This window comes from Trachypithecus francoisi, unplaced genomic scaffold, assembly GCF_009764315.1.
Source record: "Trachypithecus francoisi isolate TF-2019V2 unplaced genomic scaffold, Tfra_2.0 Lachesis_group21, whole genome shotgun sequence".
Lineage (NCBI taxonomy): Eukaryota > Metazoa > Chordata > Mammalia > Primates > Cercopithecidae > Trachypithecus > Trachypithecus francoisi.
In genome coordinates this window covers 38,363,497-38,389,302 of record NW_022681467.1, presented here as the reverse complement: position 1 = coordinate 38,389,302, position 25,806 = coordinate 38,363,497, and the positions used below count along the sequence as shown (strand labels likewise).

The following is a 25,806-nucleotide window of genomic DNA, read 5'->3' as shown; positions in this document are numbered from 1 at the left end:
AGAGCACCACCAAAACACTGAGCAAATTAGCACACTGTTCACTTACAGAGAAAAGTACCCTGAAGCTATTAATTCTTTTAAAATAATTTTAAATATACTCATCAGCTCCGTGTAGGCATAGAGAGAGATTTCTCATAGTGGATAGTACTTACGGTACAGCGTCAAGAGTCCTCAAAGGCGTGCCACTCCTTCATACCCATCCACTTCTTTGCCATATTTAGTCTCAGACATTGGAATGCTTTTCAGCAGGGAGATGTGGTTTCTGAGTTTGCTAAATCTCAGAGGCCGTAAGTCCTGAGTACAGGTAGTTGAGGTGACATCATACCCAGTGACATTTGGTTGGGGGGACTGAAATAAAACTGATTTGCATGCAGATTATGGCAGCCCCTGGGAGGGGTAGCTGGGATGCCAGCCCCATGAGTTTGTTAGTGTTCTACAGATTGGAGATTCCCAGTAGTTTCTCGGCAGCCATCCAGTTCTAGGTAATCCCCTGTGGGCTCTCTCCACTCCTTCCATATGGCCATGTGTCGTGCTTTGGGCTGTGGTGCGGTTTGCTGCTGCCTCCAGAGACATCATGGGTCCTCCTCTCCTTCTGTGCTTCTCAATCCTCCCATTTAGGGACTATTCTGATTTCAGCCTCATCCATGTTGCTTTAATTGAAATGACTTTCCATTTCTGCTGCAATGAATTTGTCAGACCCTCAGATGTAACTTCCCTCCCTCTGCCTGGCACTAGAATGCCATTGTCTGACTCATTGTCTTAGAGCCCCTTCTCTGGAGGAATTTGGAACACATTACAAGTTCTGAATGTTATTTTGAGAAACTGTGTTTGGGTCCTGTGCAGGACAGATCCTGTTTCCCAAGAAGCAACTGGTATCTTGGGAATGCTGATATGCTACTGGGCTCTTCGTTGCACTGGCTGAGAGTCCCTACCCTCTGGGTTACTTCCTGAGTCTTTTAGAATTTCTCATGTGGGTCTGTCCTTCAGTCATGCCTGAGGAAATGTTTCTGTTGACCCAGACTTCATGTGAAGAGGATCCCAGAAATCCCCCCAGCTACCCAGGGTTTACATAGTAGATAGGCATAGGAATCTCCTTCACCAGGGTGAAATATTCCCCACCCTGGACTCATGGGAGTCAGCATCAGCTGCTCATTGGAGAATGATCTTTGGTCTAAGACTGGGCAGCTGTGTTGGGAGATGTCAACGCTACCTGTGGTCCATTTAATTGCATGCGTTCAATCTTGCACCACCTCCAGTTTCAAGGTAGTCTCTCTGAAACATGCCTTCTGTCTTCCTCATTCCCTGCCTACATCTCATCCACTCAGAGCATGCTTGCCTCTGTCTCATCTACCTGTGTTCCTGCTTCTTACCTTGTGCTGGATGCTTGGACTTTGTCTTTCTAGTGGGTGACAGCTGGCTTTTCCCAGGGGAAAATAGCTTGAGTCTCACTACTTGGATCCCAGAACTTTGTGCTCTAATGGGAGTTTTCACTTCCATCCTGATGCCCAACCTTGACAACTGTCAAGCTGTAACTACCTGTCAAGCCATAACTACCTTCAAGCCCAAAGTGGTAAAAGCTCTGCCTTACCTCCAAGCACTGACCATGGTTTGCTGTCACAAGCATATGCACCATTCTCTTTGATAAATATCCATGGGAGAGGGTTCTCTGGAGGGCACTGGAATGACTGTCCACCCTCAAAGTCTCATGCGTCCTCTTGAAATTCTCCTTTCATTGGGGCTGCTCCTGAAGTTAGAATTCTCCTGACAATCTCACCCTCCTCTTGCAGAGGGGTGTGGGTTGCATGGTTATGAAATTGCTGAGAGCCAGTTACCCAGCAAATGGACCATGGGATATAACTCAGGAAGTCATGATCCTGGCTTTATGTCCGCATAATGTGCTTCTGTTGGGTTCAATCTCAGTATTGAGGCAGCTAAAGCATAAACTTCCCAGAAACCACTATGTGAAGACCCCATAGGAGTGGCTGGAATTGGAAAAAAAATTCACTTCACTATATGGACAAATACTGGCAGTGTATATAATGCCTGAGGTATATCCGCAGCTCATAAATCATGTGGAGTTGAGTAGGGCCTAGCAAAGTCCCTTTCCTAAGGACCGGTGCTCAGTCCATACCTAGCCCAAGTTTTTATTCTTTCTTTCAGCAAGTACATATGTCAGCTATGTGTTAAGAACTTTCCCAGGCACAGTGATAGTTAAGTGACTAAGAAAGGTTTGGTCCTTGTACTCATGGTGTTTGATTAGCAGGAGGGCCAATGGGAAGGGAGTCACTAAATCAGTAATATTAAGTAACCCAAAATTTCAGATAGTGAAAACTCCTGTGGATATAATAAGTGTGGGTGTCTGGGATATGGGAGGGCTTCTTGGATATAGTGGTCAGAGGAGATATCTTTGAAAATGTGACCTGAGCTGGGACTCAAATCACAGGAAGGAGTTCACAGTCTAGTGATTTGCGGGAGGGGTGCTTCAGACAGAGGTGACAGCGGTTGCAGAGGTCCTGCACAGGGAGTTGGCTTGATGCTGCCAGCATGTCCTGAGCATACGGAGCACAGGAGAAAGTGGTTAGGGCAAATGTTGGGCAGGAAAGCCTGGACCTTGGGCATCATCGTGAGTAGTTTAAATGTTTATCTAAGTGCAGGGAGGCTCCGCTGCAGGGAGTGCTGCTGGAGAAGGGTCACTTGGGCTGCTCTGTGTTGAAGGACCATAAAGAAGATGTCAGGAAACCTAGGAGGAAGAAAGTTCTGGAGCCATGCAAGAGGTGGTGGTGGCCTGCACCAGGGTGGTTGAGAGACATCCATTCATCATCCAACAAGTATTTATTGAGCATGAGCTCCATGTCAGACACCATTCTGGGTTTGTGGGAGTGAGAAAGACAGATTGACTGTCTGTCTTCATGGACTTCTGTTGAAGTGAAGGAGGCTGAAACAAAACAAAGTAATTATATGATTGTATTATTATAATCTATATATTATATAATTATTGTACAAGTGTGATATTGAATATAGAATATAGAATGATATAGAAGTATGTATTACATAAATGTAAGTTATAATATATAAATATATAATCATATATAATTTACATTTATATATAATATATACATTTATAATTATATAATGTGATTATATAATTATATGCACAGACGGTGCATTAGTTTGCTAAAGCTGCTGTAACAAAACCCCTCAGACTAGATGGCTTAAGCAACTTAAATGTGTTTTATTTTCTCACAATTCTGGAAGCTGGCAGTCCAAAATTAAGGTGTTGGCAGCGCTAGTTTCTCCTGAGGCTCTTTCTTTGCTTGTAAGTGGCTGTCTTCTTGCTGAGGCCTCACATGGTCATTCGTCTGTACTCACAGTCCCTTGGTGTCTCTCTGTGCATTCACATGTCCTTCTCTGTTGAGAATACTGGTCAGATTGGATTGGATTAGGGCTTTCCTTAAAGGACTCATTTTAATTTAATCACATCTTTAAAGGCCCTGCTGCTCAATGTATTTGAGATACTGGGGGTTAGGGTCATATATCAAAAGATAAATCTGGGGGAGTCACAGTTCAGACCATGACAAATGATAAGCAGGATAATGAAGAAGCATAGAGCTTAGAGGTGGATAGAGGTGCACAGATTAGAGATCCATTTAGGAGGCAGAGCCAACTGGTCTCATTTGATGAATTGGATTAGGAGTCAGGCATGAGACATGACACACTCACAGATTTCTAGCTTAAGGTGGTGCGAGCTGGGGAAGAACTGAGCAGGCTGCCCTGTGAGGAGCCAGCTATGGGCCCCAGGGGCTGCTTACAGGGATTACCTGCCATGCAACTGGATAGTAGCTTCTGAACTCCCCTTTAGACTAATGGTGCTTTTCCCCAACCTCCAGTCTTAGAATTTATGACTTCGCTCATAGATGGTTAAAAATTTAACTATATTGAAATATATGCATTCAATTCAAAAAACCCTGTGGACATGAAGTCTTTTTAATTCTCCCCTTCTGTCCTCTAAAACATATTTTCTATTAACATATGGTCAGAGTTTATCAATAAGTGATTCCACTAAATAATCCAAAAGTTCCAGGGAGCGAGTGACTGATTTGCAATTGTATCTTCAATTGATTGGCACTGAAATTAGAACTGTAGATAATCGCCTCCAAGCTCCCAAAACAGTAACCAAAAGACAGGCATAATACTCAAAGGAAATTATTTTCTCTTACAAATGGAAACCTCTCATCTATATTTTATAGCCCATTTAACATTTTTGTGTTATTCTAAAAGTATTCTAGCCTTAGTTACCCTCTGCTGCTGTTTCTCAGTGTTAGCCATTAGCGGGGCCAAGGCAGTTATAACTGTGTGCCATAAACGTCAGTATGATTTTTCCAGTCTGTTTCAAAGTTTCTAGCTTCTAAGTTGCCTTTTCTTTCCCCCTCACAATCTTGTGGGGCCATGTCCCCGAGCCCACAGAGTGTCTGCAGCATGTTTCTAATGTGTGTACTGGGCTTTCTCCACAATTGTGTGGCTTCCTACCGAGCACTGGCAGGTTTAAAGAGCAAGATAAAGGGCACAATAATATGTCTTCAGATGCTGCACTGACATCTGCAAGAGTCTAAATGTCACCAACGTCAAGGCATTTTTGCCCCAAATGCACAGCCAGTCTTCTGTTAAGCCCATTTAGTGGCACCACATCTGGGGGGAATTGGGTCTCAGTGTGGAGTGAGTAGGAAATGCTTAGAACCACGAGCTGATGGCTGACCTGGGTACAAAGGTCAACCGTGTTTGGCTAAAGGTGAGTGAATTGAAGCTCGTGGAGTATAAGTTCTCTCCCAGAGCAGCAGATGCTGGGGGACGGTGACAGTTGGGAGAGTCTGTGGCTGATGGGCAGGCTGTATGAGGGCACGGGAAAAGGAGGGTCAGAGAGGCCAGGAACACAGGGAAGAGGACCAAACAGGTCCTCCACATAAGCACAATCCCCAGAGAGCACTGCCTGTCATGAGCCAAGGATGACCCAGAGCCCCAAGGAGCAGAGACAAGGGTCCTGAGCAAGAAGAGGGTGGTCTAGATCAGCTCCTGTGCTGGGAACTGCAATTGGGGCTGGCCTTCATGTGATGCCTACAGCGTACTGCATGGAGTGGTGGGGGCGTTCCTGCCTGTATGGGGCTGGATCGGGTTAGACTGGCTAGTGGAAATTGTTGCAGATGACTTACGTAGGAGCTACATATCAGAGACCGCAGATTGATAGAGCCTGCCTGCCCACATGTTTTGTTAATCCTGTATTGTGTTTTAATAACATGTTGAGGTTAGAGTGAGAGATTTCATATAAAGTCTGGATTTCTTTCTGGCCTTGAGAAATCAGATGTTTGACACCCCTATACAAAGCATGCATGCCTGGCCTACCTCTGCTGAATTTAAGTAGGAACTGCCCCCTTTCAGTGGGATGCAGAGTCTCTCTCCATTTCCCTCCAGTCCTCACCACTCCTATTGTCTCCCCAGTGCTAAGGCTACTGGTGGATGCCAGTTGGTATTGTGCTTGCAACATTGCTTTTCTTATATAAAGAAATGTTTATTTTTCTCAAGTCTCTATCCAAAGTGAGAAAATAAAAGATGGGGCAAGGAAGTGGTATTTTTGGTCTGTTTTACAGCTGAACGACTTTATCAATGTACATAACCGGCTCTTGTAGGTGCATGCTTTCATAATCTCTGCTGTAAATCGCCAGTATTTGCCCAGAATATTCACACTAGGAGGCATTAAACATCTAAACTCTCTACCACTGAACCTAGAAGGGAGGGAAGAACAGGAATTGAAGATAAAAGAATCAAGGTAAAAGGTCTGTTGCTAAGAAGGAAGAAGTGGAGAGGAGTCAGAGGCATGCTGGGGACATTGATCCAGAGAAGATTCATTGCTAATTGTACATATCCCAGAGGTTAAACCATTTTCTCGAAGGGTAAGGGAAGAGCGTTTCTTTGTAAAACCAAACACAGAGTTTCCCAGCATTGGAGCTAAGACTCTGCACTCCCTTCCCACCTGGAGTGGATGTGTTCACTCCCCCTTTAAACCTGTGGTATGAATAGACTTACAAGGTTCACTGTATTTCCACTTCAAGAATTGACTTGAACTGATAGTTCCAAAAATAACTTTATAAAATCATACAGGAGAGCCAAAAGGAAACAATTTCAGACAATCAAAGCAGCATGGCATTTGTCAAGTTGACTAGATGCAGGAATTTTCAACTCTGAAAAGCCCATAGAAGTGGTTTTCCCTGGGCCTTGGGTCCTTGACACCACGCCAGCCATGGTGGTTCAAACATAGCCTGAGGGGGTCTCTGAGCTGCTGTCATTAGTTTAAAAACCTGAGCAAAAGTACATTGGGGAAATGGGGATACTGCCCACTTCCTGGATTTTTCTGGGGGTTTCCGTGAGATACGACGTGTCAAGTTCTTCAACCAGTGTCAGAGTCATCCTAAGTGATACATGAACTCTTCACTGAGCCAGGCCGCTTCTTAAGCGCCAATTCCACCCTGCCTAGTGCTCTCCCAAGAAGTCTGCCTAATTGTTCCAAGATTCTTGGCTTTTGCTGAGCTTTATAGGTGCTGACACAGGTAGACCAAATAGTTCAAATCAAGGACAAATAGCAAGGAAAGGGGTCACTTTTAATAAAATATTTGGGAGCATGGAAAGAAACCTGAACCAGCAGCACAGCCCTGACTGGGAGCACCTTCTGCAGACCCTGGAGTCTATCTGGAGACACCATCCTCATTCCCAGTGCCCAGGAGGCAAGAGAGCATAGTTGCTTGTTAAATGCTGAGTCTGGGGCTAAAGTGGACCTGGATTCAATTCTGTTCCTGTCTTTCACTAGTGCTGTGTAGCTTTCAGCACATTAAACTTGCTGAGCCTTGATTTCTACCTAACAGGGAAATCATAATAGTGTCTGCTTTATAGGAACGTCATGAAGTTAAGTTAGATAGAGCATGCAAAGCATTTATCACAGTACCTGGCACTGTAGGAGCTCTCAGTAAATGACATTATTGTTACTATTTGTCTCTCTGTGTATTTGACTCCCTCTAGAAAGACGGCCAAAGCCTCCTGTTAAACCTCCTTGATCCTCTCCTAACTCTCCATTTGTTTCCATTCTGGGGGTGGTCCCAGTTCATCCTGATTTGATTGATGGCATAGAGATTCTTCATTGTGCCTCAATGAAGAAACCAATCCTTCTAGATACAAGTTATCAGCCGATGGAGAGCTGTTACTTATGTTATTATTTGTAGAGTGCAGGTAGATGAGAACCCTTCTCCACAAAAAAGGAAAGAGATGGACCCAGGTTACTCAATATAAAACGTAGACTTAATACGAAGAGTGTCTGCTCGTACACACTCTGATTTTCATTTGAAAGACCTTTTCCCTGTTATGTCCAGTCCCTAGAGTCAATGCTCCCTCTCATGCTCAGAAAGCACCATCACAGAATAAGACTCTGGGTCTTGTGACGTTGGGCACATTTCTAGAGTTCTCTGTGCCTCCGTTCATTCACTGTGAAATAGAGAAAATAACACTATTGACTGCATTGGGTTAGGTGAGTTACTGCAGAGAGACACTTCATGTGGTACTTATCACATAGCAGGCGCTAAGAATGACAGCTACTAGTGCTTTCCTTCTCTTTTCCTCCCTCTTCCACTCTTTGTCTTCCTCATCAGCATCGTCACCCAGGCCAAGCATACAGGTATCAGGCCCAAAGGTGCTTCACTACAGCTTTCTTTTTTTTGCTTCTTGAGGTTACAGGGAAGCATCACCTATCATGAATATCTACACTCCTCCTGCCCCCCAATTTTTCTTCTAACTTTTGGTGTCATGGTTTCACCTTTTGTGCAATGCCAGCCCCAGAAGAATGATCAGTTTGGGTGTATTCTAGGCATGTTTGTGCCAATTTCACAGAGCAACATTGCATAGCAGCTAGTAATAGGACATAGAGATCTAAATTCACGTCCTGATTCCCTCACCCTCTGGATGTGTGTCTGTTCCAAATGATGATGTAAACCCTCAGAGCCTTGATTTTCTGATCTGTGAAATGGTGATACTGTCCACTTCATGGATTTTTGTGAGGTTTCAGTGAGATACTGCGTGTAAAGTTCGAACAGTGCCAGACTCATAATAAGCGATTAGTGAACTCTTCGCTGAGCTGGGCCACTTCTCAAGTCCCAATTCCACCCTGCCCAGTGCCCATCCTGAGCTGCCGTCCACCAACAGGGAAGTGGTGCAGGCTGTTGAATCTCATTCTTCTGTGTTCTTTGGTTTCTCTCTTAGGAAAAGCACCTCATTTTCTGCGACTCCAAAATGTGGAGGTGAATGTGGGGCAGAATGCCACATTTCAGTGCATTGCTGGTGGGAAGTGGTCTCAGCATGACAAGCTTTGGCTCCAGGTAAGCGTGACAGAAGCCTCTGCTCAGACTTGTTAGGATGAGAAAGGGAAAAGAAGGAATGGAAGGAAGCAGCTGTATGGCAACACAAGTGTATCGAACAAAGAGCTGCAGAGGGGGACACCAGCTAGCACTGGAGCCCACCGCTGCTTACAGACTGGGGTAATTATAGGTCCAGGTGGGAGAGGTCTGGGCTTGTGAGATGGGGTGGGTGGTGTGGTTGGCTGCTGATAAGCAAGGAGTTTCCTGGGGTCAGGCAGTTAAGTCTGGGACTTGTCTGGCGGGATGTGTCTCATGGCCTGAGCCCCAGTGGAATTTTCTGCTCTAACCAGCATTTGCAAAATGGCAGAGGTTTACAAAATGCGGCAGCTTGGGCTAACAATGCTGCCTTCTCCCTTGATAAGGGAAGAAGGTGTGTGCTGTGGCGAAGGGTTTGCTGTGTAAGGGGAAGGGATATTTTTAAAGTACTTCTGTTCCTTTGGTGGTGCCCTGCATCTATGATCTTGTTAAATCTTAACTGCAATTCTGCTAGGCAGGCATTGGTATAACCATTTCATACATGCAGAAACCGAGACCAAAACCTCAAAGTTCTATAACTGGAATTTGTAACTGTGACCTTTTCCAACTACCCTCTAACAAACTTTGTCTTTTAATTGTAGATTACTAGGGCTAAGGCAAACGGAATATCTTAGGTTCTGGATATGTGGTTGTCATGTAATCTTAACTGGAAGGTTCTTGGATATCCAGCGATTAACTAGTACATCTGGGTAAAATTAGAGAGTTGCTCTTTATGGGAATTTTTCACTAAAATGAACAATCTGTCTGTTCTTTGGTTAAATAAGTCCATTAGTGAAGTCCATCAGGGAAGTGTTTTAAGCTTGAATTTGCCTTCCTGTTATTTCTGCTAATTCATGCTACTTTCCAAGAAAGATGAGAAAGGATCTCTTTGAGTGGGGGTTAGAGACAGAGGGCGACACATAGAACTAAAACATAACTTGTTAGAACATTAGCATACTTGTATCAATACCAACACAAATAGCAAGTTTTTGGAGCAGCGCAGAAGTGGGAGCTGTGCTATTTGGTGCAGGAACCACTAGCTACTTGTGGCTGTGGTTATTTAACATTAAAAAAATTATTTCTATACAAAAATTAGCTGGTCATGGTGGCGAGTGCCTGTAATCCCAGCTACTTGGGAGGCTGAGGCAGGAGAATCACTTGAACCCGGGAGGCGGAGGTTGCAGTGAGCTGAGATTGCACTAGTGCACTCCAGCCTGGGCAACAGAGCAAAACTCCTTCTCAAAAAAAAAAAAAAAAAAATTCTAAATAGCTTTGTTGAGTTATAACTGAGATGTGATGTTTAAAGTATACAGTTTTAATATGTTTATATGTGAAAGTATTACCACAATCAAGACATTGATATTGAATGTATGCATGACATCCAAAATTCCATTCCCATGTATAATCACTTCCTTCTGACCTCCCCACTCCCATCTGTCACAGGCAACCACCAATCTGCTTTCTGACAATACGTATTAGCTTGCATGGTCTAGAATTTTATATAAATGGAAGCATGCAGTGTGTACCCTTCTTTCCTACAACATACATATGTTGTTGTGTGTAACAATATTTATTATTTTTTGCTAAGAGATATTTCATAGAATGGATATACTACTATTTGTTTATCCATCTACCTGTTGATGGATACCTGTTGGGTTGTTGGCAGTTTCTGGCTATTACAAAGAAGTTGCTGTGAGTGTGCATGTGTGAGTCTTCATAGGGACATGTTCTTTCATTTCTCTTGGGTGTGAAAGTGAATTAGAAGTGGAATGGCAGGGTCATCTGGTAGATATATGTTTAACTTTAAAGAACAACAGCTGTTTGAAAAAATGGTTGTACCATTTTACGTTCCTACCAGCAGTCTGTGAAAGTTCTAGTTGCTCCATATCCTCACCAGCACTCAGTATGGTCGGTCTTTTTAATTTTAGCACTTGAATAGGTATGTAATGGGAGCACATTGTAGTTTTAATTTACATTTCTTTGAGGACTGATGATACCAAACATATTTTCATGTATTGTTTTGCCTAGCTGTCTCTCAACACACTTTGCTGGAAGTTCATGTTGTCATTTCTCTTCTTGAATTTAAGCCATTTCCTGAAGTTAGAAAATCCTTGGGCATAAAGAGCCCATCTAGGGGCCAACAGTTCATCCTTGCCACTTAGCAGCACTGCAGAGTGAAATACCTGTTCTTTCTGCTTCCCGAGGTTGCTTGCAGACCACAGGAGAGTGCAGGAAACCTCCACATGTCACCTCAGTATTCGGTAGTGTTATTTACTCTTTTCATTACAATTAGTGTTCAGATGTATTAGGCTGCCAAGAAGCTGTGTGATTTCAGTGGCATTGCCTCAGGTGGGTCATGAGAATGAGGCAGGACCATCACAATATTTTCAGCAACTTTGTTTGGGTTTTCCAATTATTTTCTGATTGTTATTGTGGCAGTTCTGAGTTGCATGCCCTGAACCTTGGGTCTGTCAGTGGGAGGATGTTAAAGGAGATCATAATTGAATATTTGAAGAAAACAGATGGAAACACATGACATGGAGCTCTTCCACGTCTTATCTTCTTGTCAATGTAAACCAAATCTTATTTCACAAAACGTCTTCCGGGTGGCTTTCAATGGGACATAAAACATGACAAGATATCATAAATTAAAAGTGAGGCAACACCAGATAGAAGGAAAAAATACACAGAGCTGGTAATAATGCAAAAACCGCATTTCTGCACACCTGTTACTAACTGGTGGGTCACACACACAGCCTGCAGCTTTGTAACCACTAGTGGAATAAAGGAAACTCGTCAGATACACAGTTCACAATGTCTGTGAGATAAACAAAAAGCAATTGCTCAGGAAAATTCTACCTGTTGTTCATACAGAAGCCAGAGAGGAATTGTTCCCAGGAGTCCCTGTAAAGAAAACACTGTATGATGCAATGAACAGTTTTCCCCACCACAGTCTTACTGAGGTCACACAAGTGAGTTTCACAGGCCTGTTTCTTATGACGGCTGTGAGAAAGCAGTCTGGGGAGGAGAAGGCGGAGAGAGGGGTGAAGTGGACAAGAGGATATGGCAGCGTCCGCTGCTGTCTGCCAATCTGTCTCCATCCTGGGGCACTTGAAACGTATCTGGGAAGTGAATAGATTCAATAACGGTTTTTCCAAGGAAACTTCCCTAAATATTGTCTCTCTCATCTACATTTCAGAAAATATTGGGAGGTACACAGTTTATATTGTGCTCTCTGACAAATACCTGTGTGGCTAGGTAAGTCCAGGCTTATGTGCCGTAGGGTAATTGGAAGTAGATTGTATTAGTCAGGGTTCTCCAGAGAAGCTGTGTGTGTGTATAATTTTATATATTTTCGTATATAATAGTATGTTATATATTATATAACATAATTATATATAATTATGTTATCCTATATTATATATATTATATAACATAATATATAATATATAAAAATGTATAATTGTATGTAATGAATATATTTATATAGTTAAAATATATGTATCTGTAAAAATATATATTTATGTATAATCTTTATATAGCACTTATTAAAGAAAATATTTGTAAATTTTATAAAATATAAAATAAAATATAAAATATATTAAATATATTAAGGAAAATATTTATATAAGTATATATTAATATATATTTGTGTATATATAGTATTTTTTAATGAGTGTTTCCTTAAGGCTTTAGGTATCAACTGCCTAATTATCTTGCAGGAAAGAGGTACCCATTTGCATTTTCACTGTGCTATACTTATAATTATGTTGGTATAGTCCCACCTAGTTGTATCCTGAATTTCATTTTTAATGAAATTTAAAACAGTCTATTTAAAAACAGATTTCTTTATTTAGCATATATTTACACACCTCAGCTGAACTAGATACTTAAGTATATTTTAATTTCTCAAATCTACGTGAGATCAGTGAAATAAAAATGCCCTTGGAATTATTTTTGAATTGCCTCCCCACCCCTGAGTTGCCTTCTTAATTCTCTTATCCCCTTCTTAGCCACATTCTTTAAATGTGATGTCTACACGTGAATGAGGCTTTCTTCAATGCCCACCTCTTCCAAGGAGTGGCCCTTGTAAATGTCCCCAGTGCTTTCTTCATTGCTATAGCCAAGGGGTACATCTCAGGCCTTATACTTCTCTTTTCAGATTTGATGATGCTGACTGCTCTCTCCACAAAAATCTTACTGCCCACTTGAAACTGTCTGTCAATAACTATGAAGGGCCTAAGATTTTACCTTATTTGGAGGCTCCCAAGGTAAACTGCCACAGTTGCATAGATGCTGACAGAAGACATGAGACTTCTGGGTCAGAGACAAAGAACTTTATTATTCACTACACAGCAAGCAGCATAAGTTTGATGTTCTCATTAGTTTCCTTTGTCCCCCACCAAGCCCTGTGGGACTGATGCCAGGTCCCTCCTGACTCTTCGCAGGAGTTCTAAACCCAGAAATCAACCCCAAATGAGCAGTCAGCCATGTACATAGTGTTTCAGCACAGCTAATCAAAAATGATTTATGTCTACTTCTATTTCTTCTGACTTTTAATAAAGAATAATCACAAGCTATTCTTTAGAGGCTGCCAAAAAGGTACAAATGTGATCTTAAGAGAATCAGTGGTCTAGATTTTAGCAAGTTTCCAAATGTCATGCTGTGGCAGCAGTGTGACTAGAAGTGAAAAGAATATTCATTACGAGTGAATTGTGGGAATTTCACCTAAATATTTTTTGGCCAGGAAATTCCTGGAGCAATGGGAACAAATTTCAGCTGGAAATGCTGGGCCTAATTTTATTTTATTTTTGTATTTTTATCTTTATGTTATTTTTTTTTATTTGGATGCCAGAAGTTCAAACCAGCACATGGAAGGCTTCCAGAATCCTGCATTAGAATATCTCCTGTAAACCAGGCATAGTATCTGTTGTGCAAAACCAGAAATGGTTTCCTTTTATTAAAGATACTACTGTTTCCACTTCTGCCAGTTACAAGTCAATTTCAAGGCTTCCTGCTCTTTCTGAAATAATGACAGCCATTTTTGTAGTCTTGTCTTACGTCTTTGTGAAGGAAATAATGTCAGCAAAGGAGAGTGGATGGGGAATTGCAAAATGGCAAGGCCATTACAGAAACCTTGATAGATAATCAGGTGGTAGGGAAACAGCACTCTCCGTGGCATCAGGTGCAACTCTTGACTTCCTCTCTAGGTGGTTCCTGAAAATAGAGGGGTCTTGCCTTGCCTGGGGGTGGAAGGATGCGCTTGTGCTAGGGACAGAACATTAAAGTGTAGCTATTACAGCCCCTGTTCTTCCAAGGAGTGTGTGCTCTCAAACCAAGCTGACTTATCCACACAAAACAAAGTAAGCCAAGGGAAGTCGGAATTTGAGTTGTTTTTATTTATTTATTTATTTTTTTTTTTGTTCTTTTTTTTTTTTTTTTTTGAGACGGAGTCTCGCTCTGTCGCCCAGGCTGGAGTGCAGTGGCCGGATCTCAGCTCACTGCAAGCTCCGTCTCCCGGGTTTACGCCATTCTCCTGCCTCAGCCTCCCGAGTAGCTGGGACTACAGGCGCCCGCCACGTCGCCCGGCTAGTTTTTTGTATTTTTTAGTAGAGACGGGGTTTCACCGTGTTAGCCAGGATGGTCTCGATCTCCTGACCTCGTGATCCGCCCGTCTCGGCCTCCCAAAGTGCTGGGATTACAGGCTTGAGCCACCGCGCCCGGCGAGTTGTTTTTAAAGAGCAAGGCAAGCAGATGAAAAAGGGGAAAGATAAAGAGGGATTTCAAAGGCAACTGTTGCCATAATCAGAGAAACATGAACGTAAAATGGGATTAAGCAGAACCACCGATTAGGCTGTAAAATGCCTTTGTTCAATTTAGAACATGTATGCCTCCTGTACGGATGAATTGGGGGAAAAAAGGGGTTCACCTTCTGGGCAAATGTACCTCCATGGATGTGTAGCTTGATATGCAGATAGAACCCTTGGGCAAGGCACAAAGGTGACCTCCCTCCAAAGGGGCTCTAGTCAGAACTCCTGGCTCTGCCAGTGGAGTATAGGTTGGATTTGGGGGCCACACCTCTCGCCTGTTAGCTGGGCACCATTGGTGCAGTGACCAGTTGCTCATCCTTGGGGCGTGGTCTTAGATGTAAGGAATTTTTCCATTCATGTGTTGTGTGGTATTATTTGGCCCCTTTAAGGGACTTAAGAGGACATTCACTTTTAAGTCCTTGAGACCCAGGGCAAAGTCAGCAGAATTAGCATCACCAGGGAACCAATTAGAAATGCTAATTATCCAGCCTCACCCCAGACCTCCTAAATTACCCTCTAGGTGATTCTGATGCACATTAAAATTTAGGAACTACTGTTCTAGACTGAAAGAGCGGGGATAAGGAAACCTCACCCCAACCTAATAGTATACCATGTATGCCATAACTTAATAACATGTAGAATCTGATAGCCAAGAATGTAGGAAGATACTCTGTTCCTTCTTACGTATATATTTCTGACTTAAGGTCTTCCAAGATTTCCAGAAAGCTAGGCATCTGGGCTTCTATCACAGCATTTCCCAAACTGTTTTCTATGAAGCAGTCATTTTCGGCAAGATAGCATTAGATATTCTTTGAACAAACAAAGTAAGTTTCTGGAACACTGCACTCTCTACCCTACTTTCACAGAGTTGCTAAGTGTAACTGTGTACTGTTAAGTACTAGATGGCAGATGGGTGATGTGATTAATATCTCAGTGTCTGGTATCAGATCACCTGGGTCCAATCCTAACTCAGCCCCTCAGCAAAGAGATACTAGGTTTTGTTCCTCCTAGTAAGATTCATGGACCAGCAGCATCCGCAAGACCTGAAGAATTCCAATCCCCATTACAGGCCTTCTGAATCAAGATGTGCATTTTTAACAAGATCCCCAGGTGGTTTGTATGCTGTAATTTGAGAAGTACTACTAAAAGCCTTATTGCTTGACCACTCTCTGCCTCAGTTTCCTTATTTGTTAAATAGGAATTACTAGTAGGACTTATCTCACACTTTATCAGACATCAGAATCCCCAGGAAGGTGTGTTAAAGCAAAAGTGGCCTGGACGCATTCCCAAAGTTCCGGATTCATTAGGTCTAGGAATTTATTAGATGGGGCTAGATATTTCAGGTTTTTGTTTTTGTTTTTGTTTTTGGTTTTTTTTTCAGATGGAGTTTCTTTCTTATTGCCCAGGCTGGAATGCAGTGGCACGATCTTGGTTCACCACAATGTCCACCTCCCAAGTTGAAGTGATTCTCCTGCCTCAGCCTCCTGTGTAGCTGGGATTACAGGCATGCGCCACCATGTCTGGCTAATTTTGTATTTTTAGTAGAGATGGGATTTCTCCATGTTGGTCAGGCTGGTCTTGAACTCTCGACCTCAGGTGATCCACCTGCCTCGGCCTCCCAAAGTGCTGGGATTACAGGCATCAGCCACCACGTCTGGCCTGAGAATTCACATTTTAACAATTTCCCAGGGGATGTTAGTGCAGCCCATCTGGGGACCGTGGTTTGAGAACCATAGCTCTAGATTTTTCTAAGAGCATTTCTGTCTCCATGCCAGACCTGTTTTCCTCCATGAAGTATACTATTTCATTATTTCATTGCTAGACTTAGTGTTTATGTTTTACTCTTTCTACTGTTTTTACGATCTTAATCCAGCCTATAAATTCCTCTGTGCAGAAATTATACCTCCCGTAGTCTCTCATTTTCTGTTTTGTAAAATAATGAGTACATTTTCAGCGTGATTAATAATAGAATGGGGAAGGGGGAAAAACCTCAGACTGTCAACCCCAGTAAACAACATCTCCAAATGGATATCAGCCCTGGAATTATCTTACAAATTTACATTTATAACAAGTTCCCAGATGAGGTCGATGCTGTGGATTCAGGGACCACTCTGTGAAAAGAACTTTGACAGGGACTTTAAGAGGATCAAGTGAACCATCTATCTATCATGGAAGCCGTTAACACAGTGGCTGGCACAGAGTCAGCCTTCAAAACTGTTAATGTGACTTCTACTTGATAAACACTCAGATAAATCCTGTTTAGTTGAACAAAACGTTGATCAAACTCAGCTATGGAGTGCTTTATTCATGTGAGATGGAGTGACATTTCATAGGGAGCAGTGCTTAATTACAGCTGTGCTCACACCTGGTGTTGCCAGTGTTCTACTGAGGTCAGTTCCCATACCCATGTGTGAAAAAAAAAAAAGCAGATTTAGAAACAGACTGCCAGAAAATCTCAAGGCAGTAGCTCATTCGATTTCAGGAAACCCAATGTATAATTTACCGTAGGAAAAGACAGAGACAGGAAAGTGCCAAGTGGAATACATGCTTTTAGTGTCCTGGACAGATCCCCTTTTCAAACAAGTGCCCTCAACGCTAGAGCAGTGGGCATGTCGGCTGCTAAAGCCTCACAGCTTCCTTTTCCCAGAGAGCTGCCCTTGATCAAGTAAGAAGCTTCCTCCTCTCTCTGCCTCGCGATCCCTGACCCTGAACTACTGATGGACACAGTAGTTCAACCACAAAGTACTATTAACTCTGGGATATGCTTCATGCTCCATGGCTCCTTGTGAAACCAGGCTGGAGCTTGAGTCCAGTTGTGATCCCATCCTTGCTTAGCCCCTTTTCTCACTCTGTCCTTTACATCCTTTCTCCTGGAAGCACTTGAAAAATCTCCATGTGTCCAAGTCTGCTTCCAGTGAGCCCAGTGAGAGACATCACCTATTGGGGCCCACTGAGATATCTGTTGAGTTGACTTGTGGAATCAGAAGGTCAGATGATGATTCCACTTTAGAACAACACATATATTGACTTGAAAATCTTGCCACAGAAGGAAAAGAAGCATGTCCTGAAATTTTCCTGAAATTTCAGTGGAAGGATATACTTACATCTGAAAAACTACTGCAGGAATCAGAAGAAAATTTCCAACAAGCCAAGTGGTAGATAAGGGCCTGATCTGATGCAATTTTTCCTGGGCTTCTGTGGGCACTCATCCTTGCTATGCTTCCTTGTGGCATTTCCCAGGACTTTGGGCTTTCCTTCAGTGTCCTGCTCCCTCTTCCTGACACCGTAACATTTGCGTCTCTGTGCATTTTTATGCTACCTCATGTCTGGGTTGGAGTCTTTACTCTCCCACCCTGGCTCTGGGTTATGGTCTTCTTCAGGCTCTTGGCACTCTCTCCCTGCTCCACTTCTCCCTATACCCTCTCAAACCTGCTCTGTTGCAGGTGGACCTGGATTTCTGAGCCCTTGTATATTTAACAAAACTTCCTCTTGTTTTCTCCCTTTGCATTTTTCTCTTCTGCCTGTGTCTGGAGCTGAAATGGCAGGTGGGACCTGTGCTTCTAACACATTCATTCTGCATAAATCCCTTCTCCATGTTGCCGTAGCATTCCAACATCTGAGCCTTTCGCCATTTGATAATCTACTCCCTGGTCTTCTAGGATCACGCTGATTTTTGTTCCTGGGTTCCTGCCAGTCTTCTTTGACTAGCATCTGCCTGCCCTTCCCTGCCTTGTCTTGAACAGTCACATTCGTAGGCCCTTCTCATCTGGGCTCACCTCTCTGAACTTGACCTTCGTTTCTTCTTGCCAGTGGTGCATCCAGCGCTATTTCCTATCATGACTCTAGGCCCTCCTGCTCGTCCCTGTCCTGCTGTCGCCTGCTCCCAATATGACAAGTGTGATTATCAAAAGGCCTATTTTCTAGACATTTTATAAGACAACCTGCAATTTCCTATCTTTCAGTAGGATAAAGCCTGTTGGTTCAGGAGCTAACAGAAAAATGTGAATCGTTCAGATGGACACCCTTAATCTTCCCTGGCCCTACTAGAATCTGACATCATTAAGAAGAAAAGTAAATAATCTTGGAGGTGACATGAAAATAAAATTTCAATTAAATGTGGAAAATGAATGTTTTGCATGTAACCAGTCTTTTTCTCTTTATATAAGTTTCTTATTGCTACTGTAACAAATTCCACAAGTGTAATAGCTTACAACAAAACAAATTTATTTATTTATTTATTTATAGTTGTGGAGATAAGTCAGAAGTGGATTTCACTGGGCTAACATGGGGGTGTTGGCAGGCTTTTGGCAGGCTGCATTCTTTAGAGCATCTAGTGGAGAATCTGTTACCTTACCTTCCCCTGTATCTAGAGGCTGCCTGCATTCCTTGGCTCCTGGCCCCTTCCTCCATCTTCAAGCCAGTGATGGCATCACTCTGACCTCTCCTGTCCCACAGCTTCTTCTCTGCCTCTGGTTCTCCTGCCTCCCTCTTTCAAATATAGGGACTCTTTTGATGACATTGGACTCAGATGGCTAATCCAAAATAACCTCCCCATCTCAGGATCCTTGACCTAATCACATCTTCACAGTCCCTTTTGCCATATAAGGTCACATATTCCCAGGTTCTGGGGACTAGGATATTGTCATCTTTAGGGGGCTGTCAGCCTGTCTACCCCACTTTTTATGGCTAATTTCACAGCTCTGCTAACACTAGAGCTCTGCAAACAGTAGAATACAGCTTCATGTGCTCTTTTCCATGCCTTCTCGTTTATTCCTCACAATAACTTTATATAGTGGGCACCATTTTCAAATCTTTTGTGTAGATGAGGAAACTGAAGCTCAGAGAAATGAAATCACCCACCCAAGGCCGCACAAACTAAGCATTTGCCGTGGTTGGTTTTATTAGCCGTCCCTATCCTGTCTTTCTCTAGCTCCATCCCTGTTTTCTTACAGGCATCTAAGTAACAGGAATCTCCTGGGAGCTCACCTGTGACCACTGGTGGGCCAGTCACATCCAGGAGAGGTCACCTTGGATTTAGAAACAATTGCATATGAGGAGTTTTATACCAGATGGGCTTGTATTTTTGTACATTATTTTCTTCTGCTGGATTTCTATATATTTCTTTATTCTTAATATTTTTATAAACAATTATTTTTGTTTTTATAAATTTTATCAAATAGATGGTGGGCCATTCAGTCTGAAAAGTCAGGTCTTAGTTTAGTCCAGGAAAGTGACCTCCTGTATCTTAGATAGGATTTCATTCCATTCATTGCACTCTCTGCTGTGGGAGCTCCAGTTACTTACAGGGTAGTATAGTTGTCTGTTGTCCATTTTCTTGATCAGTTTGCCTCTCACTGATTTCCTTTATCTTTGCTTTCTTTGCCATCTGGGTTATTTTTCCAGGCCTGTCCTCCAGGTCACTGGTTTTCTGCAATGTTGATCCTGCTCTTCTAATGCCATATTGAAATCTGCAAACAGCATTGTTTGTTTTCCTCAATTATTCCCTTGGCTCCCCGAGTTGTATCTTCTTTCTTAGTACCTGTCCTTGTCACCTCATCTCTTAGCTCATGTTCTGTGGAGACCATGTGTTGATATCATTCTCAGTCTCTCTTTTTTAATCTCCCATATTTCTTGGCTGTTCGGAAGATGGACGTCCAAGGCAAAGCTCTGTGTTTCATGAACTTGGGTTGGGCATGTGCATTTTGCTTATTTCTCTCCACCCCTTATGCAACATTACTACATCCCCCACCCTTTTTTATTGTTCTCAGCTAATAAATTGGTGGCAAATAGGTGGCTCCTGGTGTAATACCTGCTGCTCATTCTCTCCCACTCTGAGAAATGAGGGTGCTTAAAGAGGTGAGTGATGGGGCAGTGGTCAGTCCACATTGGAGTAACATGCATGGCGTTGTAAGAACAGGATCTGAAGCCAGATGCCAACTCTCCAGCTTCCAAGCTGGGCAGCCTTGGGGAGGCAATTTCACTTCCCTGAGCTTCAGTTTCCTCTTATATATGAGAGCGATAAGAAGTGCGCCTACCTTGTTTTTCATGGGGAATAAATGAGAAAGCATATAAAACACTTAGCACGTAATAGTGTTTAGCTGTTGTTAGCTTAATAAAGAAAAAATGAAAATGTTTATAATGTTATAAATAACTCAGGTTAGAAAATATTGACCCAAAACCTCACCACTCACTCATCCTTATCCACCATGGTGGCCCCGAAGTGCCTTGCTCAGCAGTGGGGAAGATGGGCTCCTTTTGATGACCCCCCTTCTTCCAAGGCCCTTCTTTTCATGTAGTGACCTCTTTTCCAAATCAGGATACATTCCTGGTGTTTGCCAGAATTCTTCCTCCTTCCTCCCTGCACTACTTTGGGAAGGGGCATTACATGTGGTGTCTCATACGTTCTCATAGTGGAGTCCAAGTTGTGCCATCTCCTGCAAAGATGCCTCAAGGCATGTGGTAGCTGGTTGGCAGTTTCAGCCTTGGTGACTTTTCTCCCCTTCCATTACCTTGTACTGGTTTTTATTTGGGCAGGTGAATAGAAACTTTCCAGCTCAGATAAGTGAAATTGCCTGCTCAAGTCTGCACAGCTTGGAAGCTGCAGAGCTGGCACTTGGCTTCAGATTCTCCTCTTCCAGCCCCATGCTTGTTGCTCTGATGTGTACTAACTATTCCACATGTTGGTTAGTTTCTGGCATGGGAGGCAGTTATGGTTACCTCTCATTCTGCCATGGCTTTTGAGCAATACCGGTCATTTTTTTATGTACAAGTATAAAGGAAATACATGTTTGAGACAAAGTCTGAAGAATGTCGAAAAGTAAAAAGCAGCAGCAAAATATTGCCTACAATTTCCCTGTCTAATCTGTAGCAAGTCTCTTTTAGCTGCCCTTTGATGGGGGCCTGGGTTACCCTGGGTTTCTGGCCTTCATGATCACTGCCGTCCCCTGGTATTGGTCTCCCCTCATTTGCTGCCATAGAGCTCAGCAGTGTGGCTCTACCTGTACCTGCGCCCTCCTCCTGACAGGTCACTGTAGAGGATGAGGGAAGATGACATAGATGAAAGTAGGATGTGCACATGGGGAAACTGTTTACTTCATGCAGGAAACTATGAAGATCGCATCTTGGAAGACTGGGAGACTCAGGGCATGAGAATCATGAGTCATAAGGTTTCCCTAAGTCCAGATAATTAAAGTAGTCAATTTCACTTTTTGGGGAAAAACATTTTTAAATTAAAGCAGGCACTGAGAATACGGTCTTAGTAAAAAGAGTGCTTGCCTTGAAGTTGGAAAACCTGGATAAGGGGCTCATGTACTCTATGCATTTAGCTAAACTGTTGGACATTTGGATTTTTCTTCTGAGAAGAACAACAGTTGTACAAACCCCAGACAAGGCTGTGAAGATACAGTGAAGACTTATACAAAAATGCCCAGCCCAGGGGCTGGCACATACTAGATAAACATCCAGTTAATAACATTAATAAACATCTACTCCAACTGCATTGGCATGCATGTTCCTTACCAGTTCTCATAACTTGCAGCTGTGAAAGAGGTTTGTTCAAACTCAGGATATCCCTCCTAAAACTCGGGATGCTGAAGACAAAAGCCCATGTGTATTCACCTTGATTCTGGAAATGCCTACCAACTTGGGAGGCTTTCAGACAAGCTTCTAAAGATGAGCAGAGGAAAGTCCTTCAGTGTAAAATGAGCAACACTTGTAAGCAAACGTGTGGGGAAAATTTGTATCATACTTCAGGGCAGGATAAGCTTCTAGAGATGGTGTGACAGTTGTGGGAACTGACTAGCGATGGCTGTGAGCTGAACGTGGGTTTTTATGGAATGGGGTGTCCTCAGGGAGACTGGACCCTCCAGGCAAAGGAAAAGAGCATGTGCCGAGGAAGACGGGTGTTGGAAAGCTACCATCCCCTCCCTACCTGTGGTGATAGCCTAGGGCAGGTGGGGCTCAGAGCCTGTGGGGTGGGGTAGCAGGGCACCAGCCATAGGGCCTGGGAGCTGGGCTGTTTTTATTCCATGTGGGCTGGGTTTTCACTAAGTCTACTGAAGTTTGTCTGAAAGAATGCTATGGGTTCTGCTTCAGGGCAAAAGGAAAAGAGGAAGGAAAGTGAAGGGGCTGCATGCCAGCCCCAAATGCAGGCTGAGCCAGGGTGTTTAGGAGGAGCCTTTTTCCTCTCTTCTTACCACCAGGCCTCTGTCCTCGAATCAGCTCACTAGCAAAGTTTATTATTGAATCAGATCATTAGCACAAACCAGCCATGAAAACTCCCACCTTTTTTTTAAAAAAAAAAAAAAAAAAAAAGAGGCAGGGCCTTGCTCTGTTACCCAGGTTGGAGTGTAGTGGCTTGATCATGGCTCACTGCAGTCTTGGATTTGTGGGCTCAGGAGATCCTCCCTCCTCACCCTCCAGAGTATCTGGGACTGAAGGTGAGTGCCACCATGCCTGGCTAATTTTTAAAATTTCTTGTAGATGCAGGGTCTTGCTTGCTGCCCAGGCTGGTCTCACACCCTGGCCTCAAATGATCCTCCTGCCTCAGCCCTTGCAGAGCACTGGGATTACGGGCATGAGCCACTGTGCCTGGTTGGAAATCCCTTCTTATAGTTGAAAGTCCTGAGCCCCTGGGTGTGAGGATGGGTGGACATCCGTGCTGGGAGTCGCCTGGAAGTCTAAAATGCTGATTCCTCCTCTCCCTCTTTTCCTCTGTTCTACAGCAATGGAATGGCAGGGACACGGCCCTGATGGTCACCCGTGTGGTCAACCACAGGCGCTTCTCAGCCACGGTCAGTGTGGCAGACACTGCCCAGCGGAGCGTCAGCAAGTACCGCTGTGTGATCCGCTCTGACGGTGGTTCTGGTGTGTCCAACTACGCGGAGCTGATTGTGAAAGGTGAGTGCCTCCAGCCTACGCCTCTACTGCCATGGAAGGCTGGCGCTAATGGGCCTTAAAGCCCCTTTTCTCATCTGCTGTTCCTCCCCCACATTCAGTAAAAGAGGAGATTAATTTCTAGTCACTCTGGCCTCCCTCCCCAACACAAACTCCCCAAACAGGAGAAATTATTGTAAAATCGTGCAACATTGCATTGCTATTCCAAGTTAAGTTTCACATACAGGAGCCATACGTGGAAGACTGTGGAATGTATAACACAGAAGGCATCTTCAGATTTGGCTTTATTTTGTATTTAAAGTTAGAATGAACCAATGTCCTTGTATGTGGGTGGCACGCTATGGCAGTGTTCTGGTACTGTTGTTTCTGAGGAATGTTTTAAAAAATGAAAACTCAGTACAATGACAATATTTTGGAAGGACTTTTGAAATAAATAATTCCTCACCCCACTGGCCTTGATTCAATTCTTTTCAATTTTCTTGTCCTTATTCACCTTGAGATATTGTTTACATGCTTTCCATTAAAATATGCACATTGTTTTCTGCTTCTCTCACAAAGCTGGATATCCCATTCCTTTCTGAAACTTTGTCATCTTTGTTATGACGCTTAATGACCGTATGCTATCTCATCAAATGAATTATCCTATTTTGTTAAAACTCCCCATTTGCAGTCATTTGGATAATTCCAGGTGTTTTGTTTTTCCTTTCCTTTGTGTATGTAACAATTAGCACCTCCATGGAGTTCTTCTGGAGAGAACATTTTATTCTATTGAACCAGATTATTTCCTTAGGATAAATTCCCTGGGGGTAGAGTTGGGAGGCCAAGAATATGATTTATGGATTTTTCTTTGTGTTGCAATATTGCTTTTGCAAAAAAAATGGTTTGACAGTTTACACTGGCAACAGCAGCATGTGGATGTACTCGTTTTACCAATGTTACGTTCGCCGATTAAAATTTTAATATAGCATAATTTAGTGAATGAAATAATGAAGCTGTTCTTATTATGCTAGCTGTAGAATGAGACCTGGTGTGTTTGAAGGGAAAAAACAAAAGCAAACATAAAAAACCACTGATCGAGCCTTTGAGGGCTCCTGAATTAGTTTTCTTTGTCAAAGTATGGGTGGGTGTGGAAACTTTTTGACCTCATTTTGCTGATCGAGTGTGACTGGTAGCCTTGGGCTGACCAGACTGGGAGTTGCAGTCTGGGATTCTCTATCCTGGCTGTCTTGACTTTATATGGACATTCACATGGCTAATCATGTGCCATCATTCAGGTCTCAGCTGAAATGTCATTATGTCGTCTTCTCCCAGGGAACTTCCCTGACCCCCTGCCCACGCCTCCCTTCCGGGTGGTCACAATTCCTTCTCATTGCCTGGTCTCCTTTTCGACATAGTTCTTATCACACTTTAAAATGCTGGTTTGCCTTTATTTGTTTACTTGGTGACTTTTGTTCCGCTTTTAGGATCTAAGCTCTATGAGAGGAGGGCTGTCTGCTGGGTTGGAAGTCCCTGCACTCAGCACAGTGCCTGGCCCTGGTTCTCAGTTTGCTGAAGCATATGAAGTTGTTAGCGTTTGCCTGTTTTGACTTGCACAGTCTGTCGTTTCATAAGGCTCAACTTGAAAAAAATTGTAGAATGATAGACGAGTGAATGAATTATTGACCTCAGCAGGAGTTGATTTCCTCACCATAATGCCATGAACACTTAAGCCCAAGATCAACCAATTAGGCAGTCATGAAAAAACAACTAAAAAAACTTTACATTTGTTTACATTAAATGTTATTAACATAGAAAAGAAGCTACCACTTTGATGGCATTAGGCTCCTGTCTTTGCTTTGTTGGTGCCATAAGATTAGCTTGTGTGACCCGGTATGGTGGCTCATGCCTGTCATCCCAACACTTTGGGAGGCTGAAGCAGACAGATCACCTGAGGCCAGGAGTTCGAGACCAGCCTGGCCAACATAGTGAAACCCCATATCTACTAAAAATATTTAAAAATAGCCAGGCGTGGTGGCAGGTGCCTGTAGTCTCAGCTACTTGGGAGGCTGAGGCAGGAGAATTGCTTAAACCCAGGAGACAGAGGTTGCAGTGAGCTGAGATCATGCCACTGTACTCCAGCCTGGGCGACAAAGTGAAACTCTGTCTCAAAAAAAAATTTATTATTATTATAATATATGTATTATGTGACACGGGGGTTATTGCAGGCCTTTCAGGTACTCAGTGAATGTGTAATTTCAGCTCTCCTGCTGGAATATGTCTTATACCTTCTATGGCTGGTCTCCCATACCAGAATGAGAGTCCCAGGAGAGAGTGCACTGCATTCACTCCTGCTCCTCACGGTCTTGCTAGCACCTTGCATGTACATGGGGCAAAGTTGGTGGCAAGAGAATGTGACCAGTGGCTATGGGAGTTAGTGTAGCGCTCTGAAATTTCCATGCACAGACAAATGGAACCAGAAAACGCTTGGTTTATTCTTTCCTTATATGCCCCCATTCAGGGGCAGGATGGGGAGCTATGGGGAGAGAAACCAGGAGGCTACTGGGACAGAGGATGTGGTGGAGCATCCTTGCTTTATTCGGAGAGGTGGCCAGGGCTTTACAGGGACACTGATTAGTTCTCTTGCTGGCTGTGCATCCTGG

At 43.3% G+C, this 25,806-nt stretch overlaps 1 protein-coding gene across 1 annotated transcript in view; it reads left to right on the top strand.

The window, feature by feature from the left end:
* The window catches only part of LOC117068315 (receptor-type tyrosine-protein phosphatase T-like), a 337,994-nt gene that overhangs the window by 210,812 nt on the left and 101,376 nt on the right, over window positions 1-25,806 (top strand). The window contains exons 5-6 of the mRNA XM_033185381.1: window positions 8,293-8,408; window positions 22,996-23,170. Coding sequence (XP_033041272.1) covers window positions 8,293-8,408; window positions 22,996-23,170 — 291 coding nt within the window. The remainder of the gene's footprint in view (window positions 1-8,292; window positions 8,409-22,995; window positions 23,171-25,806) is intronic.